The 20,779-nt window shown below is 38.9% G+C and overlaps 1 protein-coding gene across 9 annotated transcripts in view; it reads left to right on the top strand.

Annotated features, from left to right (window-relative positions):
• Nucleotides 1–20,779, top strand: part of LOC138042855 (zinc finger MIZ domain-containing protein 1-like) — a 55,115-nt gene extending 34,336 nt beyond the window's left edge. For 6 of the 9 annotated variants that reach the window (XM_068888893.1, XM_068888892.1, XM_068888894.1 and 3 more), the window contains 14 exons: nucleotides 3,653–3,882; nucleotides 4,914–5,213; nucleotides 8,348–8,676; nucleotides 9,238–9,805; nucleotides 10,190–10,328; nucleotides 10,570–10,684; nucleotides 11,644–11,742; nucleotides 11,829–11,934; nucleotides 12,449–12,597; nucleotides 12,746–12,813; nucleotides 14,090–14,158; nucleotides 15,495–15,844; nucleotides 17,076–17,365; nucleotides 18,345–20,779. In XM_068888893.1, the coding sequence (XP_068744994.1) occupies nucleotides 3,653–3,882; nucleotides 4,914–5,213; nucleotides 8,348–8,676; nucleotides 9,238–9,805; nucleotides 10,190–10,328; nucleotides 10,570–10,684; nucleotides 11,644–11,742; nucleotides 11,829–11,934; nucleotides 12,449–12,597; nucleotides 12,746–12,813; nucleotides 14,090–14,158; nucleotides 15,495–15,844; nucleotides 17,076–17,365; nucleotides 18,345–18,437 (2,905 nt within the window). In that variant the 3' untranslated portion in view covers nucleotides 18,438–20,779. The remainder of the gene's footprint in view (nucleotides 1–3,652; nucleotides 3,883–4,913; nucleotides 5,214–8,347; nucleotides 8,677–9,237; nucleotides 9,806–10,189; nucleotides 10,329–10,569; nucleotides 10,685–11,643; nucleotides 11,743–11,828; nucleotides 11,935–12,448; nucleotides 12,598–12,745; nucleotides 12,814–14,089; nucleotides 14,159–15,494; nucleotides 15,845–17,075; nucleotides 17,366–18,344) is intronic. The other 3 variants (XM_068888895.1, XM_068888891.1, XM_068888890.1) reach the window with 1 other exon arrangement.

Genomic DNA, 20,779 nt, shown 5'->3' with positions numbered 1-20,779 from the left:
TTACATTGTGTTTTAAATAGTTCAAAGTATCCTATGCCCTTTTAAAATAATAATTCAACACCCTTGGAAAGGAGCTTGTGTACAGAAACTTTGAAAGTTATGGGTTTCAGTTTTTTTTCTGGGAGGGTCAAAGATTTTTGGCTTTACTGCAGGGTTCGAAGTTGCGACCAATACAGTCGCATTTGCGATTAAATTTTTCACCTTCGCTCTTTCGAAACAAAAGGGTTAGCAGTTGCCACTTTGCTGCTACTTTTGCTAAAATAAATAAATAAATGACAAAATTATTTTGTTTCTCGCTGTGAATTTTCTCTGAAGATAGCGTAATTGTAGAGTAATTTAGCTGCGATTTTACGTGCATAGCTCCATTCCTTTGATCATTCGCCATTTTCAGTAGTTTCTTTACACACAAGTATTGCGGGCTCATATTTTTTTGTTAACCCGCTGACAACACAATGCAGCACGGCGATTTTGTGACTAAAATTTGCGAAATTGCGACTAAATTTTCGTATCTTATCGCAAAATGCGACTGGATTTTTTCGTTAATTTCGAGCCCTGTAGTGTGGGATAAAGTTAAATGGGTTTTTATTATTAAAATTCAAAAGGTTGCTTTTTGTTTAAATGTACAAGTGACACAATTCTCCTTTTTTGGCGTGAATGACGTTACTAAATCTCTATTGAGGAAAAGAGACAGAAAGCAATGGGTTTGGTTTCAAAAAAAACTGGTGGCGTCAGTGGGTACATGTACATGTAAGACATGTTTTGTTACCACATGTAGAGATTTGGTAGCTGAGGTTTCATCAGAGTGAAGAAATCCATTTATTTGTTAATAATAGTTTATTATATGATTTTTGATAGTTTTATGTAGATTTTCAGATATTAAGTAGTTTTGATAGAAAGTTTAAGGCTACTGGAATGATTGCGTGCAAAGAGCACTCACGTTCCTGACTCTGACCTCCTGTGATTCCAGAACCAGGGCCATGAGCTGAAATTGTTGCTTTTCTGCTAGCCTTAAAGATGTTTTTCTTGAAGAGATTTATTTTTCAATGCGGTCTCACAGATGCAGGAGTTGAACCTGCTCTGCCACCAGCAAGCCATGGGAGACTAGGCTCATGTGGCAATTATTGTCCCACCATACATACTACTGCTAGGATGTAAATTGTCGAAATTGAGTATAGTCGTGATTGTAGTGAATGAGATGATGTTTGTTAACCCTAGTGAATGTTTCTTTTTGGGGATATTTTTTTCTTCTCATCATAAATTTGATTACAGTACAATACAATTTACAATACAATACAATACAATACAATACAATACAATACAATACAATACAATACAATACAATACAATACAATACAATACAGTACAGTACAGTAAAGTACGGTACATACTTAATTGACTACTCCCCATAGGGGCTTTTCAGGGCCATAACCACTTGGCCACACTGCCTCCTGGCCTTGCGCACGATGTTGCTTATCACTGTGATATTCTATGATTTACTCAAGTTTGGTTATGTTTTATTGTCCACAGATGCCCACTTAGTTTGTGATTAGTCCAAATGTGTGTTGACAGAAGACAAAACTTTTGGTATTTTCAAGCTAAAGGCACATTAATTTTACCAGCGCAAAGGGAGACTTAAATTAATTTTTAAAAACACTCACAAATCCGCACTTACGGCGTAACAAACAAGTTGATCGTGCCTTTCGTGCCCTTTGAACAGGGAATCCAAATATCGTGCATTTCGTGCCTTGTTCTCGTTCACCGATCGTGCCTATGGAGTCTTGTTATCGTTCCATGATTTCGTGCTTTTCGTGCCTTCGTTTGTACATCGTTCCTTTCGTGCCTTAATTTGCATATTTCATACATCGAGCCCTTTATCGTTCCTTTCGTGCTCAGATTTTTCGCGCGAAAGCCGTCGCGTTTATAACATTTGCTGTAACTCCCATTTGATGCCAAAAAAAAAAAGACAAAAATAAAAGTAATGAATGGAAAATCATGTCTCAGTATTTTCTTTTGGTAATCCCATTGAACAGTTATACAATCTGCGTTTCCTTGCACGACGCCGCAAATGCAGTAAGTACTCGTAGTATAAAAGGATGAACACTGTCAAACAGAAAGAGTTGCCGCAAGATCAACAAGTTTGCACGAGGTGAGTTTTGTCCCTGTCTTCGCTTTAAAAGAAAACTTCTCACTTACTTTGCTTAACTATTTGCTAAACTTCATTTAATATGATAAAGATGAGCTGAGATTGTTTCTGCAAAGCAACTTTTGGAAAGCCAATTTAGCGCTTATCGGAAATTTAATCTCGGCTGCAACAGGCAATCAAAATTATGGTTGGATTGTTAAAATCTTTTCTCGCAAACCTCGATTGGCATTTAGTGTGCTTTCGATTGGGAAATCCGGATTTAGATCTTAAAATCCGGATCTTTTGACGTCTTTAATCTACAGAACGGTCGATTTGTAAATTACGGCGGATTCTCGGGTAACTCAACGATCAATTCGCCCGACACTTGATATAATGATATCGCTGGCAATAATTCAGACAAAGAAACAAGAGGTCCAATGGTAAACAAACAGCCCAACAGAACAATTTTCATGAATGTCTTCTCGAACGTTTCTTGTATCGGCCCGGTTCCGGTTTTGGGCGCGATTGAGTATTTCTTTGGTCACGTAAGCCTGCGAGCGCAGGTTATGGTCATGTGGGCACGAAAGGATCGGGCACGATGGGCACGACAGCTGAGAACGATAAGGCACTATTTGCTCTTAAGGAACGAAAAATGGAACGCATTTGACGAAGTGGGAACGATAGGAACGATAAGAACGGGAACGAAAGGCATCATTTAGACCACAAAGATGAATTTTTTGGGTGGTAAGTCAGCGTGACATTGTAAACAAGACCTTTTATCTTTAACCCTGCTTTAAAGAGAAAAGAACTGACTCGTAACGGTAAACACAATCTATGTGCATGGATTTTTTGCCACGATCTTCGTCTATTTTTCTTTTAATACGAAAATTAAGAGGATTAAGTCCGGAGCGTTTTTCACTAAGCAGAGGGAAATTTTTGAACCTGGCTTTTTGCGGACTCTGATCTCGATTGCCCGGGTGCTCGGCAATAAACAACCATCATTTACAGATTGCACATACTTTCTACAATATTTTCCCAAAATTTTATGACCCTAACCTTGTTATAAGCGCCAAAATTGAGAGTTTTCTAATGTCACTCAAAATGTTACGCGAGTGGTAACCAACATCATGCGCAAGGCCTCCTCCAACTGATTCACATGAAAAGCAAAACTTGTCGTCACTCCTTTGCACTTGGGCTTATTTTGTGTAAGGGCTTGAAATATACTGTGAAATGGCCCAAATGATAAGCCCATATCTTTACTGCAAACTGCATCAGCAAGTTGGTCGAACGAGTTTGACAACTTGACAATCCAGGGAAGCAGTTTCTGTCGAAAAGCACCTCATCCTTGCATGTTGAGTTCATACATGTATAACAATATTATTGTATTAGTGGTGAGAATTTCTTTTGCATTTGTTGTGACTGTCAAGGTAGCTGTCCAGCTTGAGTTAAATAATGTGAACCAGGCCTAAAGAGTAGTAGATATAAGTGCCTGGTTGAACATTTCACAGATTCCTGCTCTCCATTTCACAGCGATGCATCAACTGTCATGTGGCCACAGACCACCCAGGGACATGGTCAGCAGCAACCATCTCTGTCTGTGGTGACAACTGTATGGGGAGTCACATCATCCATGACAAATGGAACAGCGAACATGACACATGATCCTTCCAATCCTGGAATTCCCACCACAAACACTGTTAACTCTGTTGGACATCCATATCTTTCAACATCAGCAAATCCAAAACCATACGCTCAACAAGGTGACGTAAAATTTCTAATAATTATTATCAAAATAATACATGTATAATAGTTATTGTACTTTTAATAATGATTATTACTTTAACAAGCCCTCAATAGTAGAGTCGTTTACATCACTGCAATAATATGATGATAATTTGTACATTAACAAATTTTTTAAATCTTAACTACCTTTATCATTGACATCCTTGTTTTCCTGGGTAGGGAGGAAATACTGGCAGGGGCTACCTCTACCATCAGTAATCTTTTGAACACCATTTAATTCCTTGTTACTTCTTTCACGAAACCGCACTTCACAACCATCAGTTGCAAGATTATAATATTTTTCTCCACAGGCTACCCAGACTCATAATCTTAATGCCCAGTCAACATAATGATTTGTAGGGTTTATAATGGAAACATGAAATGCCAAAAAAAATTGGCTATTGCTACTTTACAGCAACAAAAATAAATAAAATAAACTTACTTTTACTCCACCTTGTGTCGATTTGAGGCATTCTGGGCTACTTTTGAAAATTAATTTGCTCCTATCCTTCATTGAAAGAATGCAAGGCTGGATACTCAGAACCTCTGAAGCCAGTGATCACTACCTGATTCAGGACAATTTATTCTGAAAAATCGGCTTGAGTCAGCCTTTTGTCCACCCTCAGGTGAAGATTGGTAACAAGGCCCAGAGTCCGAAAACATTCTCCACATGCTTAGAGAACAAGCCAGTTGTCACGAAGCAAATCGTTGCATTGACTGAGCATTCAATTTATGAGTTTGGGTTGCCTGTGTTTTCTGTCCACAAAACTTGAACATCTCACCATTTCTGTTTTTCCCAAATTAAATTGTTAAAACAGAAGGGAACACTTGTAAAGTGTATTTACATTGTACATGTATCCCATGGACACTTTGAAAAGCAATGAGGGAAAAACCTCTGTGCAAGTAATTTTGCAGTCAGAACGTACTGAACCCAAGTCTGCGTTTAATTTGTCATTGATTGTTAAATGGTCTGAGTAGATAACAATATTTTTTATGTCTGTTTCTACAGGTAGCTATCCAACAAGACCAGGAAGCAGGCTTTCTCAGGAAACACCTTCAGCGGCACAGTACCTCCAACGACAAAACAGCTATCCTGCAGCTCCAGGAGGCACACCTACAGTAAACGCAGCAAGTAACCATTATTATTCCCAGCAGAATTCAGTCCCACCCAATGCATCTCCATTTCCACAAGCAACTGCAAACCCAGCTGCTGCAGCTGCAGCAGCAGCAGTTGCAGCAGCTGCTGCTACAGCAACAGCCACGGCCACTGCTACAGCCACTGCTGCACTTCAGGATCAGCAACAAATGGGTTAGTAATTGCAGTTGCAAGTGGTGCAAGTGGTTAGACTCTTTGTCTAAGTAACGCTTATGTACAAAAATTTATTCATTGGAATGCATGATACAGTATTGCTCAGAGATAAGCGAACCACCAAGTGGGTTTCAAACTAGTCTTCAAGTAGTTTGCATTTAACTTTCAACGCGTTTCTATTTGCGTTCAACGCAAACGGAAATGTGCTGACCAAAGTCATTATCTTTTCGAAGCATTTGCATCACAAAAGGTTCAATGATGCATTCGAAAAGTAATGTCACAAAATAAAACACAGTCTCGTCGTCTGACTATGCAAAGTTCGGCTTTTGACCTATTAAACACAAAAAAGTGAATGTTTTCGGAATTTTGCATATTGCATAGTCATGTCATGTAAACTAAGTTACAAGATAACTTTTGAAGCCACCTGAAACACTTCAATGACAAGCGTAATGAAAATCCACAATTTAACGCGCCGGCAAGCAGTTGTAAACACGCGATTGCCAGACTTCTTTGAATGGCTTTTCAGCTGTCTTGCAGCTTTTAACGACATGAACCCAAAACACAGGGGACAATGATTTTGTCGACATTTGGAGTGGTCTTTTGCTTAAAAAATAAAATCATTTGAGATGTACAGTATGGGAACAAAAATACATGTTGCGCTGTTTCAACACGAAGATGCAAAAATTTGATGTGACAAGCTGACTTAATTTTACTTTCCGTATGAAAACGACCAAATTAAGGGATTTAGTTTAAAGCATTGAACTCTCCAATTAAACCCCCAAAAAATCCCGAAACAAATCTTATTAATACCTCATGAAGGTGAACGAACCTTCAGTTCCTTGCGAGACAAATTAAACATCAGAAGGGAGGTGATGAAAGATCACAGATCACAGATCCTAGGCTGTAAAAAGAAGAATGGGATGGTAGATTACATGTACATGTAGAACTGTAGTTTATACTTGTGGTATCAAAGAAGCAGAGCTCCTTTCTCCTTCCTCTTGAAAATTTCATTCATATACGGTAAACTACATTGTAACTTTGATTAGAAGCAACATGCCTCAAGACAATAGCGTTGACAAGTTCTAATTGACTTTTCATACAAATGTACCTTTGCAGAGGATGGAAGATTCCTTGAAAATGTGTGTCAGTTAATCTTGAAATAATTTGTCTTTGGAAAAAATTTCCATGCTGTCATTGAATTTTAAAAAGAGAAAGAATCTGTACACATGTATGTGACCCTCAAAGGTTTACCATACACTTACAATCTTGTTTAAAAGTGTTACAGCAAAATGGTTGATTATTCTTAAGAAGTCATCCTAATCCCCAATTTCCTTTTCTCTAAAGAAAAGAAGTATTTTGATAGTCCTTTTACATTACTTTTACCATTAATTTTTATTCTCAGCTCTTTCTCACTTACACTCTTATACTTTGTAAACCTTACATTGTACATGTATTGGCCACTTTGAGGTTGCGTGGGGTCTTATTGAATTGCATTGTGGGACTGTTTTGGGGACCAGCCACTGTTTATGCAGTTGTTTACTCTGCAAAGTAAAAATATTTTCGTATATCGTCATACATGTACCATATTCTTGTACAATAACAATTAACTTTGGGTTAAATCTTTCATAACTTACGCTGTTAGCAAGTAAACATCGTATGTAACATGTTCCCACCCACCTTTTGATCAAATCTTTTCATTTTCCGGACATTTTTGCACCTTGGCAAGCAATCCATAATTTAAAAATTGCTATTGTACAATATTTAAAAATGGTTATTGTACAATATTCTGGTGTTTAGGAAGCTCAGCTCCTGGTATATTGCTTTCTTGCAACTTAGTTTTTGCTCCATGCATGCAGTGATAAAAAGGCATCCCCAAAAACAGTCCCACAATTCAACCCTGTCTCCCGTGCAACCTCAAAGTGGCCAATTGTGCTTGGAATTAACACCAGGAGTGCTGATGTGTCAGTGGTTTTTATACATACCATATTTACCCGTGTATAAGTCGACCCCCCATTTTTTTGATGGCAAAAAAGGCAATTTCTTAATTTCTTTGTTAAATGTTCATGGGATACTAATCTTGTATTCTTCGATTTCTGGAAATGTGGATACACAAAAAATCAGGGCTGCAAGCGCTTAATAGTTTTGTGGTTCAGCAGTTGTTGCATATGCAGGCATTTTGTCCTTGAGTTTCGAAAAAGTTCTCAGAAAATCGAACATGTAAACCTCAAACTAACCCGTTTTGTTGTTCAAGGATAAAGGGCTTTAGAGGATAAGCACAACATCACAGAAGCAGGAGTCAATCTTTGAAAATAACTTAAAAAACGATGCGAAATGTGCAAGGTTCAATTGGTCCTTGACTTATAATTTCTCACTTGACAAACAATACGAAGTTTGCAAAAGCATTTAAATCAGCCAGGTTTGTGTAAAGAATAAAAAAACATCATTACCAACCAGCATTTTCAGGCAACACGAGTGACGATGCTTGCACGTAAACATGAGGTATTGCGCCAGGTTACTAAGCCATTGAATGATTGCGTTTCATTTGAAGAAACAGAAATGCCTTTTAGGGCTTTCCGCTTTTGGAAAACAAACATTTCCAGTGTCTATTACATATTTGTGCTTGTGAGTATCTTAGACTTGGACAAATCCTTTATCATTTCAACTGGAATTCCTTACATTCATTTTGAAGTCTTTTGTCCACTGCGTTCATTATGCCCAACATAATTATGTTAATTTTGAATGAATTATTTAGCTGGAACTTGGCTCTAAATCTGTGACGTGTGTATAAGTCGAGGCCGATTTTTGGAGCTTCTTTTGAGGTCATAGAAGGTTGACTTAAACACGGGTAAATATGGTAGCATTTGCGTAAGCATAGGATTTTTTGTGTATCTTCTTGTACATGTAGAACCCAAAGGTATTTTTTTCCCTAAAAATAGTTCTCCAGTTCCACTGTTGTCCATTATGAGTGGTGCCTGTCTTCTATTTTTTTAGGAGACTTTCAGATTCTCTATTTGGCAGGGCAGTCTTCTTTGTATAGGAGCACCCACCTGTTATTTGTCAACATAATTGTTTAAAAGAGAAAACTGTTTCTGCTAAGATTTTCAATTACATGTATCTTTCTTTTATCTTTGTAGAGTATAATGGATTCCCTCCAGGCCAAAGCCCATATCCCCCAAATCAAGCGAATCACCCACAGCATCCACCGCCCCCTTATCAACGCAGCAATAGTTTTCCTCAATACCAACAGCCTTTCTCTCAGCAGCAGCAGCAGCAGCAACATGGGGCTCAGCAGGGTATGCAGAAACCCAACTCTGGCATGAGTCGGGCACAGTACATACAGGAATTTGTGATGAGAAGTAGGCAGCAGCAGCAGCATCAACAACAACTGCAACAGCAACAGCAGCAGCAGCAGCAGCAACAAATGCAACAGCATTATAAACAACAGTATTCTGGACCATATGGGGTAAGAACGTGTGCACCATTGCACAGTAAAAAAGCTGTGTATCTGCTTGAGCATTAGATACCATGTAGGATGTCACGGGTTCTAACCCCAGCCAGAACGGCACTCATTGTAATAAAATAGCTGAGGAGAACTTAGTGCGTCCTTAACATCTTCATCTGCAAATGGTTGGACTTTTTAAGTCTTCCTGGATAAACACAATAAACTGTAGGCCCTTTCTCAACAAAACAAGAGAAAAAAAATTGTTTAACCAAGGAGGGACTATCACTAAACTGTTCTAATAACACATGTGTGGCCATCTGCACCTGCGTAGTCAATGAAAATTGCGTTGGCTATTATTTTTGTAATAACCCAGAAGCCTCTGAGTCTGATTGGAGGACAATATTTTATTGTACCAAGGGTGTGGCAGCAGATCAGCATAATTTGAAACCAGCTGTTGGGTTTTTTACAAGCTTTGATCTGCATATACATAGTTTTTTTCTCTTTTAAATTTCATATTAATAATATTCAAACATGCGCTGTTTATTTTACTTTGAGCTTACCACTTGATGCATTTTTATCCAGCAGCAAGGTAGTTATCAGGTGTCATCAGGCTATCCACCACAGGGCGGTTACCCGTCACAAGCAGCGCCCCCTCCTCCTTACTCTCAAAGCATCAGTCCCATGTCGCAGATAAACCAACAGATGGGGCAGATGATGCAAGGAAACACTATGAACCAACCAGCAGGGCAGATTAGTCAAGCAATGGGACCTCAAATGGGTCAAATGAATCCCATGGGAGCTATGAATCAAATGTCACAAATGAGCCCTATGGGTCAAATGTCGCAAATGCCTCCAGCCTCACAGATGCCATCAATGAACCAGATGACTCAACCAGGAATGTATGGGTCTCAAATTTCACAGCAAGGTCGCGCAATGCCTAGACGGCGTAAAAGTCAACTTCAGTACCAGAGCTCACCAATGGCAAATGCTCTCTCCCCGCCGGTCACACCGGGACCCATACCAAGTCCCTATATGAGTATCAGTGATCCAGGGAATAATCCTTCAAATTCCTATGATATAAAACCACAAGTAGTTCCCAATACTGCATCACCACAGGCTTATGAGGATGTCAAGCCTCCAAGGTTAAATGGTAAGCTGGGAGTCTTTTGTCTTTGTTAATAGGTAAGGCTAATTGTGAGTTCTGGTTTTTTTTTTTTCCTAAAAGCACTATCTTACCTACGTGTATTATTAAAAACTGAGCTACGAATAGCAGATTTCCAGCATTTTCATTTGCTTGCAGGACACAGTCTATCAGTTCATAATTATACATGGTGTTCTTAATTTTGGTCAAGGAACGTGTCAGCAATAAAGTGAGCTGAAAACATTTTTGCAGCTCTGAGAAAAAATGGCCGACAAAAGATGTTTTGGACCAGAATTGACCGAGGCAACATGGAAGAGTCGTTGATCCTGGAGTTTTTAATAAAACAGTTATTCTCATAGAATAATTGTTGATTATTCCTATTTATTTAATTAGGTGAAAATGATGTCATCAGGCTAACGTTTCCTGTACGAGATGGCATTGTCCTTCCACCCTTCCGACTGGAGCACAATTTAGCTGTTAGTAACCATGTTTTTCATCTTCGGGATTCTGTCCATCAGACACTCATGATGAGGTAAGTTGCAGGTAGCAGATTGCATTGCAAACAAATTTTGAGATTCCATGTCATTTGGAATTATTTGTTCAAGTCAAGAAAAAAAATCAGTCTCTTAAAAGGCCCACCAAGGGCAACCAAAAGTGTCCACCTCAAACAATAGCATGACTAACTTTTAAGTGCATCATTCCTGGCCTTCCTGTCTTAAATTTTCAGTTTACTCTGAAAATTTTCTCTCACACTTGTTGTTCTACTATTTTAGACCTGATCTTGAGCTTCAGTTCAAGTGTTATCATCATGAAGATAAACAGATGTATACAAACTGGCCAGCATCAGTGACTGTTAGTGTGAATGCTAATCCACTCATCATAGAGAGGGTGAGTTGAACAGGAAACAACTAATAAGAATCATACTTCGAGCGCATGCCAATTTTGAAACCACAGGTACATGTACATACAGTTATGCCAAAATCTTTTTTTGTTGTCTCTTAACCAGTTAAATTACTGAGTAAAGAAATTTAAAAAGTCACTTCAGTTTGACGGGAATGACTAGCCCAGAAACATTGGATGGGGCGATTTAAAAGACTTGACACAATTTCTGCAGAGTCCTCTCCCAGGGTGGCTCAGCCATTACTCACATTCAAAACTGTATGTTTGCACCTCAGATGGTTGTATCTTGGAAAAAGTGACGTCAAATTGCTCACTGGGTTAAAATTTTAGCTTGTTTATGCAGTTATTAAATACATGTATGCAAAACCTGAGTTAAAAAATCTGAAAGACTGAAACTCTCATGCTGTATAATAATTGATTAAGCTGTGTACACACACATGGCATTCTTAAACTAGAAAGGCATTTTCTTCTCAATCCAGCTTTCTCGAAATTTTAAAGTTAGTAATGGCGGACCAATAAATAGGAAAATTTGAGTTAAAATAAACAGGTGTCTTGACATAGTTTTGAAATCCAAAGAAAAAGTGATTTTTTGGTCATAGTTGCACTTTAACCAAGAGAAGAAATCTAACGTTACTTAGAAGGGTAGACGTCGTTACAACTTGAGGTTCATCGGACATAATTCTATAACTTTTTTGTTCTTACAATAATATACCTGGACACTTGGTTAAACGAGTCAATAGTTTGACCTCTAATTTCCATTTGGGAAGATATGAAGTTCAGAAAAAACAAAAGAAAACAATGATTGCCAAAGAATGGAAAAGTTAGCTTGGACGGAGCAGTTAAGGGTGCATAATAACAAGTATGTATAAAATAAAATAAAAAATCATGTTGCAACCATTCTTAACCAGTCAAAATAATGGGTTCTTTGTGTGATCTTTATGTTGCAGCAAGGAGATAACAAGACATCACATAAACCTCTTCATTTGAAGAATGTGTGCAAACCTGGTAGAAATACCATTCAGATAACAGTGACAGCATGTTGCTGTGTGAGTATAAACTATCATCAGTTTGTGTCAATGTAATGAGTCTTATCAAAATCTCTGAAACACCATCTCCTTTTTCCTCTTTCCAGTCACATCTGTTCGTCCTCCAACTGGTACATAGACCATCTGTCAGCTCTGTTTTACAAAGTTTGCTGCGGAAAAGGCTTCTACCCGCTGAACATTGTATCACGAAAAGTAGGGAGAATACTTAACTTTCAATTTTAATTTAAAAAAAAAACGTACCTTTGTGGTCTATTAATTTTGCAGTGATAATAATAGCATATTGGATGAGGAGAAATGTGCATGTAGGTAGATTGAAGAGAGTGTTATCCAACGAAGACTAAACAAAATTTTCTTATTCATTTGGAGACGTCAAAACAGTTTTTCTGTTGCATGACATGACGTTAATCAATTATGGGAAATTCAGGTCAAAGGGAGTTGTTTTGTGGCTTACGCGTTACCCAGATTTATGGCAGGGACCAGAGCCATTCAAAAAGTGACAAGTCATTGGAGTAGTTGATAGCCATGCACGGGAAGGTCTTGTGTCAAGTCATTCCTCTCACATGTAGGCCGAAGACGACTACTCTTCAAAGTCAATTTGTAAATACATGGAGTATGATGCCTTATAACTGTGATAAATGTCTTCCTAAACAATCGAGGCCTTCCAGATTTCTTAATTTTAAGTTTTTTTTCCCTTTACTTTTTGTAGTAAAAAGGAATTTCTCATTATGTTCTTCTGCTGCTGGTGGCACTGATGACAGTGTCGAACAAACAGCTATCAAAGTCTCTCTGAAGTGTCCAATCACCTTCAGAAGAATAACTCTCCCAGCCAGGGGCCATGACTGCAAACACATTCAGGTAAATGTTTTGTATGTGTAGTCCAGAAACGTGGCTTTGTTTTGATAGTGTCTTAAGATGAAATTGGTTTCCTCTGGACAAAATATCCACGAGGAAACCTATCGGAAGAATCGAGTTTTAAACTAATAGTTGTAATTTTGATTTTCAGTGCTTTGATTTAGAGTCTTATTTAAGACTTAACTGTGAACGAGGAAGTTGGAAGTGTCCAGTGTGTAGGTAAGAGTGATTTGTCAAGCTTCATACTGATGAAATTAGAGTAGTCCTTGATGCCAGTTTCTCTCTGTGAACACATTTTCAAGGGGGGCTATGTTTTCCCTTGGTATGCTATTGTTAATGCCCATGAACATGATGTGTCAGTAGTATTACAGTTGACTAAAATTACGTCCAGACATTAAACACAATGTTTAGGACAAAACCCAGCATTGTGTTTCATAAAATACTTTAATTAGCATTTCATTGCTGCAGTATAGAGCAAGTTTCAATCGAGTGTCGTAAACCCAAAACCAAAGTAATTACTTTGGCCAATCAAAAAGGACGAAGACAATCCAGTAAACCAATCAAAACTCGAAGTAATAACACGTAGCCGACACAAAGGGCGGGAAAATGTGCACGCGCGAGACACGATTGGTTTTTTTCCAGTGCTGCAACATTCGCCCTTGTCACACGGCGGCCATATTGACACGGGAGACCAAAAAAGCTTTGTTTTACCACGCCAAGCCTCACCCCCATGGTTTCCACTGCGAGGCTTGGCGTGGTAAAACAAAGCTTTTTGGGTCTCCCGGGACAATATGGCCACCGTGTGACAAAGGCGAATAGGGGAAGATTTGTTTACATTTTTTCCTCATTAGCACAAGGCTATCGTTTTGTTATCGATCAACCGAGAAGAAAGTATTGAATATTGTAAGTGCATTACGAAAGTTGTTATCAGTGAAAATTTGAACGCGTACATCGTAAAATCTCAGAGCAATGATGCTTTGAAAATTCGAAATTTTACAAAGGATGTGTGGGATCATTAGTGCTTTTGTCACCCACGAATTTATCAGTTTTTGATGGCTAATACGTGGCTCAATTTCCTTTACCTTTCGAAGTCAATTTGTGATAAATAGTATGATGCTTTCTGTGAGAAATCTCGTAAGTCAGTGGGGGAGGGGGATGTAACAATGAGATGATCAAAATTAATATTCTCTTATACTGGACAGTATCGCTCGAATTTTGCCAGCACACCGTAGCTGACTTAACTTACCTGTCAATATTGTAAGGTCTTAGATTAGACTCCTGTCTTAGGAGCATTTTTTTCAAAGTGTCCAAGGATCATCCTCTTTTTAGAATACAATGTGTTAAACTGAATGGTATAAAGTACTTTGTCTGACAAACAGTTAAATTCTTCCACTCAGTCACGGTTTTTTAAGATTTAAAACACTTCAGACTGGTTCGTTTATGTAACGCTGATTTATGGTTTGCTTTTTCTTGTGTCAATTTGTTTTCTCTGCAGCAAAGTGGCTCTGCTGGAAGGACTTGAAGTGGATCAGTTTATGTGGGGCATTCTCACAACGTCCAGATGGTTAGTATTGAGAAATCGTTAGCTTTGTTACTAAAGAGTAGTTTCTTGTTTTCAAAACTGAAAGTGGAAAAAATCCATCCATATCAGTTTTGCTGTTACAGTAGGATTCTATCCGTTTTTTGAATGAAATCAGCTCGTGTTGGATTATTTTTGTATCACCCCAACTTCGTATCCACAAGCTTGTATGTATTTTCAGATTGTTCATGAAAGGGAGATATGATCGTTTCACTGATCTGGACAATTTAAGCCATCGTCTTTTGTAGACACCTGATAAATTCAGGTGACTTGAAGCCACTTGTATGTAGTTTTTTTTATATTGACTTAGTAAGTAGTAAAACTCAGCGATAAAAAAGAACGAAGAAAAGGAACGACGTTTCGACCTCTCACTTTTCAAGTTCAAATAAAATGTAAAATATCAGCAGACACATACTCCAGTATAAAAAGCAGATGAGAATGCTTAATCGCTAAGCTTACATTCACCTGGGAGCTTTTCCATTGTGAATATGGATCAATGCCTCAAAGGGACCTTTTCCCAACTACGCTACCCGGAGAACTTGTGGGAGTCCACCATCCATCGATTTGTTGATGAGGTAACTGAGGCATCAGTTACTCAAGCGTCTGAGAAATAAGAAGTTCTCATCAGTATCGTGTTACCCTTCAAAGCCCAGAAATCAGCATGCTCGGTGTGAAGACAAGTCGCAAAATAAATGTTGATATCAGCCATGTGTATACAAGTCAGAAGATCATAGATGAAATCAGAGTGAATAGAAACCGCCCCTTGTGAATCATCAATGTGTTGTAAATCATTTCCTGTGTGATGCTGGTTATGTCAGATACACATGCCGACACTTACATCAAGGCATTGATGAACACAAGGGATCAGCAGTGCCGGAACAAAGTCGATTGTCTTCTTTGTGAAATGCTTCTACATTAAGGAACTGAAACCAACACCAAATAAACAGCGTGACTCAATCCGCGCGAAGTTATTTGTTGAGACAGTTCTCAAGCGCCAAGTTATTTGTTTATTCATTTCGTTTAAGCTCAATTGATATTTTAATTATTTCATTGTTCTTAGCTTCCTCATTCAATTTTTATCACATTTCGGTGGTTTTGACATTCTCATCTGCTTTTATACTGTAATATGCCCTGTGTGTATGTATGCTAATTTTTTAAAATTTATATTATTGGAACTTGGAAATGACCGCAGGGAGGTGGAAACGTCGTTTTTTTTTTTTTATCGCGGATTTTTATTACTAAATCAAAAAGCATCCTTTATAAAAATAAATCATTTGGTGATGAAATATTTCGCATGAAATTTCTCCTTCTTCTCTTTTAGCACTGATGTAGAGGAGGTAACAATCGATCCAAACAGCCAGTGGAAACCTGTTCCGGTGAAACAAGAACCAAAAGATGAAGAATGCCAAGGACCACAACCTGCTAAAAAGGCACGCCCATCACCACCCGATTCGCTGCCACTCTCTGGTGTCAGGACGCCAACGTCTATGTCCAGTGGCAGTGGACATTACTCACCGTATCAAACACAACCACCCTCAAATCCTGGTATGAGTGCGCCGACTCCTCCCGGGCGAACCCCTCCCGAAACACACAGTACCTCTGTGGCGGGACATTTACCAGAGCAGACCAACAGCAATTCAGGGACGGCTCCCACGGCTTCAACTCCCAGTGGTAAGATGTGTGCATTAATGACTTATATGTAGTAACAACATTCAGTGTTGAGACATGGAACACAGATGGGAGGGAGGGAGGGAGAGAGGGAAAAATGAGTACCAGTATTACTGGGGAGACGTTGTGCATGCAACGGGATTCGATTACCTCCCATCCCTGCCGTAAGTTACGGTAGAAGCTTTCGACTTCTGTCGGCCTCTTTTCACCTCGTATATAGCAGGTGGAGGAGGAGCTGTGCCTGTGGTGGACCCATCATGACATGAATTTACCAATAAATTGATCAAATGAAAAGCGTACATTGATCTCTTAGGGATTGAGAAATCCAACTTAAGGTTACCTTATAACTTCAGATCGGCAATTTTCTTCAGATTTGGATTTTTTGGTTAAAGTAATGACCGAAATGTGATCTCCAGCGTAAAAAAGAAATTATTCAAAAAGATTAAATAATGGCGGAGAAATGACGGTTTTACATTTTGGCCGGAAGGAAAAATTACCCAACTGATTGACAGTTTCAGCGCTGTTTTCTCGAATAAATTTTTCACTCGAAGCGGAAACGTTAAAGAGCTAAAACTCACAGGGAATTTGTCCGATTGCCCCCAAATTTTGACAGTGGCTAGGTTAACATATAAACAACAAAAGCGTGTCTGCGAATTTTTTATTTCAAAATATTTTTTCTCTGAGAGCGATTTTTGTACGAACACCTCACATTTTTTAAATACGATTTCGAAAACGTTCTATAACTTTTCACTGTAACTGAGTATGGCAAAACGCAGACACGTTTTTTAGCGCTTTGGGTCGAGAAACAGAGAAACAAAATAAAATAGCGAAAAGCAAAATTTGCTTTGACTTGTAGCTTTGAAAAGGTGATTCGGACGCTCGCATTTAGAGGCCGTGAAAACTTCGACAATTCATTTAATTTTAAAATTATTGATATGGTTTGATAGCCAGCTCTATAAGCTTTAATTCGATATAGGGGTTTAGGTATCTACAGTTTAAACCGGACGCGCTGCATCGCTCGGCCGCGAGACAGCCCTGAAGGTATACGTTAACCTTAAAAAATACAGTTTTGTTGAGAGTTTTTTTTGTGGCTTTTTGTGTTACCTTAATGCAGTGATAGGCCTCAAATTGTCATGTTGTGGGGGGAGTGGTTGTGGAAATGTCGAAATGCTGTTGTTTTGCAACGTTTATGCCAGTTTGCAGTTTTACAGAGGGTGTTGATGGTGTCTCTTAGGTGACAAAATGACTCCAAGCCCTGCTACTAGTCAAGCCACCACCCAAAGTGTAAACACCAGGGGGCCATCCACTCCTCAAACCCCGAGTAGTCATTCGTCAAGTCAGAAGGGTCAAGCTGCAGATAGGACTCAGCACTCGTCATCAGCCCTGTCTCAGGCACCGGTATCTGGAAATGCTGAGAGCATTGCCCCTGATCTCGAACCCGACAATCTCCCGGAGGGATTCAGCTTTGGTGTCTTGGAAGGTGATCATGGAGGCGGGACAGATGGTGTGGAAGGCGCCTTAGATGTAAGTTTTATTTAAGTGTTTTTTTTGTCAATATCGCCTTTTTAACACCCCCTTCTGATGTACCCAGAAATCGCGCTGGTATAATATTATTTCGAGCGCGAGACTGTTTAACACCCCCTTCTGATGTGCCCAGGAATCGCGCTGGTATAATATTATTTCGAGCGCGAGACTGTGTGTCAGGACGCAGCTACTACAACGGCTTTCGCGATTGGTTCTGAAAACAGTGGGGTAAAAAGATACAACAGAAGCAATGAAATACATACTTAACCACTTCCCATAGGGGCTTTTCAGGGCCAATGAAACACAATCAACGAAACGACAGAACACAACAACAACAACAACTAGTAAGAATCCCAACTGGCCGGAGGCAAACCAGTTGGCTTTATACAAGTGCAGCCAGGAAATTGAACCAGAGACTACCTGGAACAAATGAAGCCTAATCATAAACACAATAGAGCTGCATCCAATACCGATCCATTGAAAAAGTAGACCTTTAACCCTTTGGTTCCCACAATTGATCAGTAAGTAAATTCACTCAGTTCACAGTTTCAATTCACTGTCAGGCAGACAAGTTTTGAGAATCAGCCAAGGGGTATTCTCTTGATATAATGCTACATTCTCATGACTAGCCAAAAAAGAAATCAGTGGCACGGTTTAGGAGAATGAACTTTTAGATCACGAGAGTGAACGGGATAATTATTAAAGAGCTTATTGGTACCTACAGACCTCAAGTAAGAGTCCATGGCTCGCTGCCTGGCTCTGCCACCGTGTTTCCTGCGATGAGGAAAGCTTTTCCTCGCAGTCTTCTTTCAGGAAAGTGCGTAAATTAAAACCGGTGGCACACTGCCCAGTGGAAAACCCTGCGTTACACTGTTGGCCCGTTTAGAGAAGGGGGACTTTTATCCGATTAAGACCAACATCACGAAGCATCAAAGTGCTATCTCGTCCACCACTGATTTAACAAATTTCTCCTTTGCAGGTCCTCCCGGGGACGCTCGACCCAGAAGAACTTTTTAACTACCTTACACCCTCTGACCTTCCCAGCGAAGATATATTGTCCATGTTCGAGTGACAAACCTCAGACTTCTTGAAGTAAACAAGGCACTGCTAGAAACACGGCTATACTTTGCTTCTTGTACACTGAACACGCAGTCAAGAATTTAACGCAATTATTCCACTGTACAAAAGTCTTCCGCTGAATTGAGCTTCAAATCACGTCACAAATTACTGGTATGGCGGTTTTCTATCGGGTGTCAAAAACAGTTGTGCCATCGTTTTGTTTTTGCGTTACTGGGCGTAGTGATTGAATTACACATCTCAGGCTTCATTGTCAGCCAATCAGGTGCCGAAACTAACCTTTTTTGTCACTATCTCCCACCCGTCCATTTTCCCGCGCGTAGCTATGCGTCATGATTGGCTTATTTGATTGCCCACGTGTCATGTTTTGGCCGAAGTAATATCTTTGGCTCTGAGCCATTCAATTGAAAACCCTTACCTTGCTACTTTGTAGAATTTTACAGATTTCGAAAAGTAGAGTTTGTAAGACTTTTACGTACTGCCTTTCATTTTCTTTCTTTTTCTTTCGTTCTCGGGTTTTTTTATAGCCTGTCGTAACTTGTCATCATCTTTGGTTTTTACACAGTTCTTAACGTATCTGACGTTTTAATGTTTTGTTATTGAAAGCCTGAAATCTTGCAACCTTTTCATCGAAAGCGACGTTTTTATTGCTTGTGCGAAGGCAGCATGTTTTTACCAAAAAATGATGTGTCAAGTGGTCTTGAAACTCGTGTTTTTTCGGTTTTATTATGCAAAAGACAAAACAAAACCGGTGTAGTTCGCCTATATGAATAATACGAAGCTTATCGTTTTTATACCATACACGCGACGTGTTATGGAAAGATACAAACATTGTTCCAACATTTGGAATATTCTCGCGGTAAATGCTATAATAGATGCATGAATAAATTAAAGGATAATTCCTTTAGTTGCAACATAGACACATTAGAGGGTACAGTTAAGATATGCTGTTTTGGTGGGTTCCATATCATACAGGGGCAAGAACGATTGTAGCTGATTTAAAGACCATAGGAGACTTATCAACCAAACATAAACACCATCACATTGAAGATATATTTCGCAGTCTTCTCATCTTAATCATTATATCCCGGAAAATATTTTTAGCAACTTGACGCCAATATTCATCTGACAGAAGAATACTTGAGACATGATTGAAGTCCCTTCATTCTGCAGTAAATTTAGTATGTTGTTTTCACGCCAAGACTTTTTCTCTCGTTGCCCATTTTTTGGCCTTAACTGCCCCAGAGAATTTTTTGTTTTTTTTTTTTTTGCGTGAAAAAACGCATCCTAAACTCTAATCCTGATGCTGATACCTATTCCGCGAAGATACCCTGTACAATTTTCCACTTCCACTTTTAAAGAAGCTCTGTTTATAACGTTTTTGTTTAATCCTGTTTTCGATTAACCTGTTTTCCGGGTTCTTTTTACCATTACTTATTTTGTAAGGGACTTTTTTCCTTTTTGCCATATTGCGTATCAATTTGCATAATTTGTTGAACTTGTTAGCGTTCCACAGGAATGATTTATTTCGGCTGTTTGTGCTAAACTCCAGAAAATCTGAAGAGTACTTTTTTGTTACACGATTATCCTGTGCATTATTTTCTCTTCTTATTTGATTGGCTTTGTCTTGACAAAATACACTTGGAAGAGTAATCTCAAAATGTCGCTTCCTAACATCGAGTTCTAAAGTAAAGTGTTTTAGAAAGTTAAAATATGGCTGGAGGGCAAACAATGGAAGATCAAATCTCGAAGCAGGCGTTAGCAATGTATATAATAAAAAGTCAGCTTGTATTTATATAAATATTGTATATCTAGATAAAGATATGATTTAGCGGCTGTAAATAACAGACGAGGCCCGTATGTGTGAAGAATACAGTTGTAGCACTCTCTCGCGTCAGGAGTCTTAAAAGAGTTGTTAGCTTTTGACGTTGCTAAATGAAATGATTTGATTGCAGCAAGGCGAATAAAGCCGCATCACGCTAGCGTTGCTCTGGTGAAAGTGTTAACGTGATATCTTAGAATCTGTTTCGTTACGTTCTCGTCTCTAGTTGTGGATGGAACAAAGTTCTTGCAATCGCTTCGTTTATATCCTACTTGCACGATTTGCGATATCGTTCGTCTTTGGGATTATGTATTTGCTTGGTACGAGTTAAGATGGTATCTTGTAGTATTGTGAACGAAGTAGATTTTATACTTATTTATAACCGACAGTTTACAACTACAGTTGAGTAGTAAAGAACAAATTCTTAGGAAGAAGGCTAAAATAGACATAAGCCACCTGTATGTGTAGATATTCTATAACTGAATTTTATAAGAAATAAAGACCAGACAAGGTGA

The sequence above is a fragment of the Montipora capricornis genome, chromosome 3, assembly GCF_036669925.1.
Source record: "Montipora capricornis isolate CH-2021 chromosome 3, ASM3666992v2, whole genome shotgun sequence".
Classification (NCBI taxonomy): Eukaryota; Metazoa; Cnidaria; class Anthozoa; order Scleractinia; family Acroporidae; genus Montipora; species Montipora capricornis.
The sequence above is the reverse complement of the archived record's forward strand: the minus strand, read 5'-3'. Positions and strand labels throughout refer to the sequence as shown.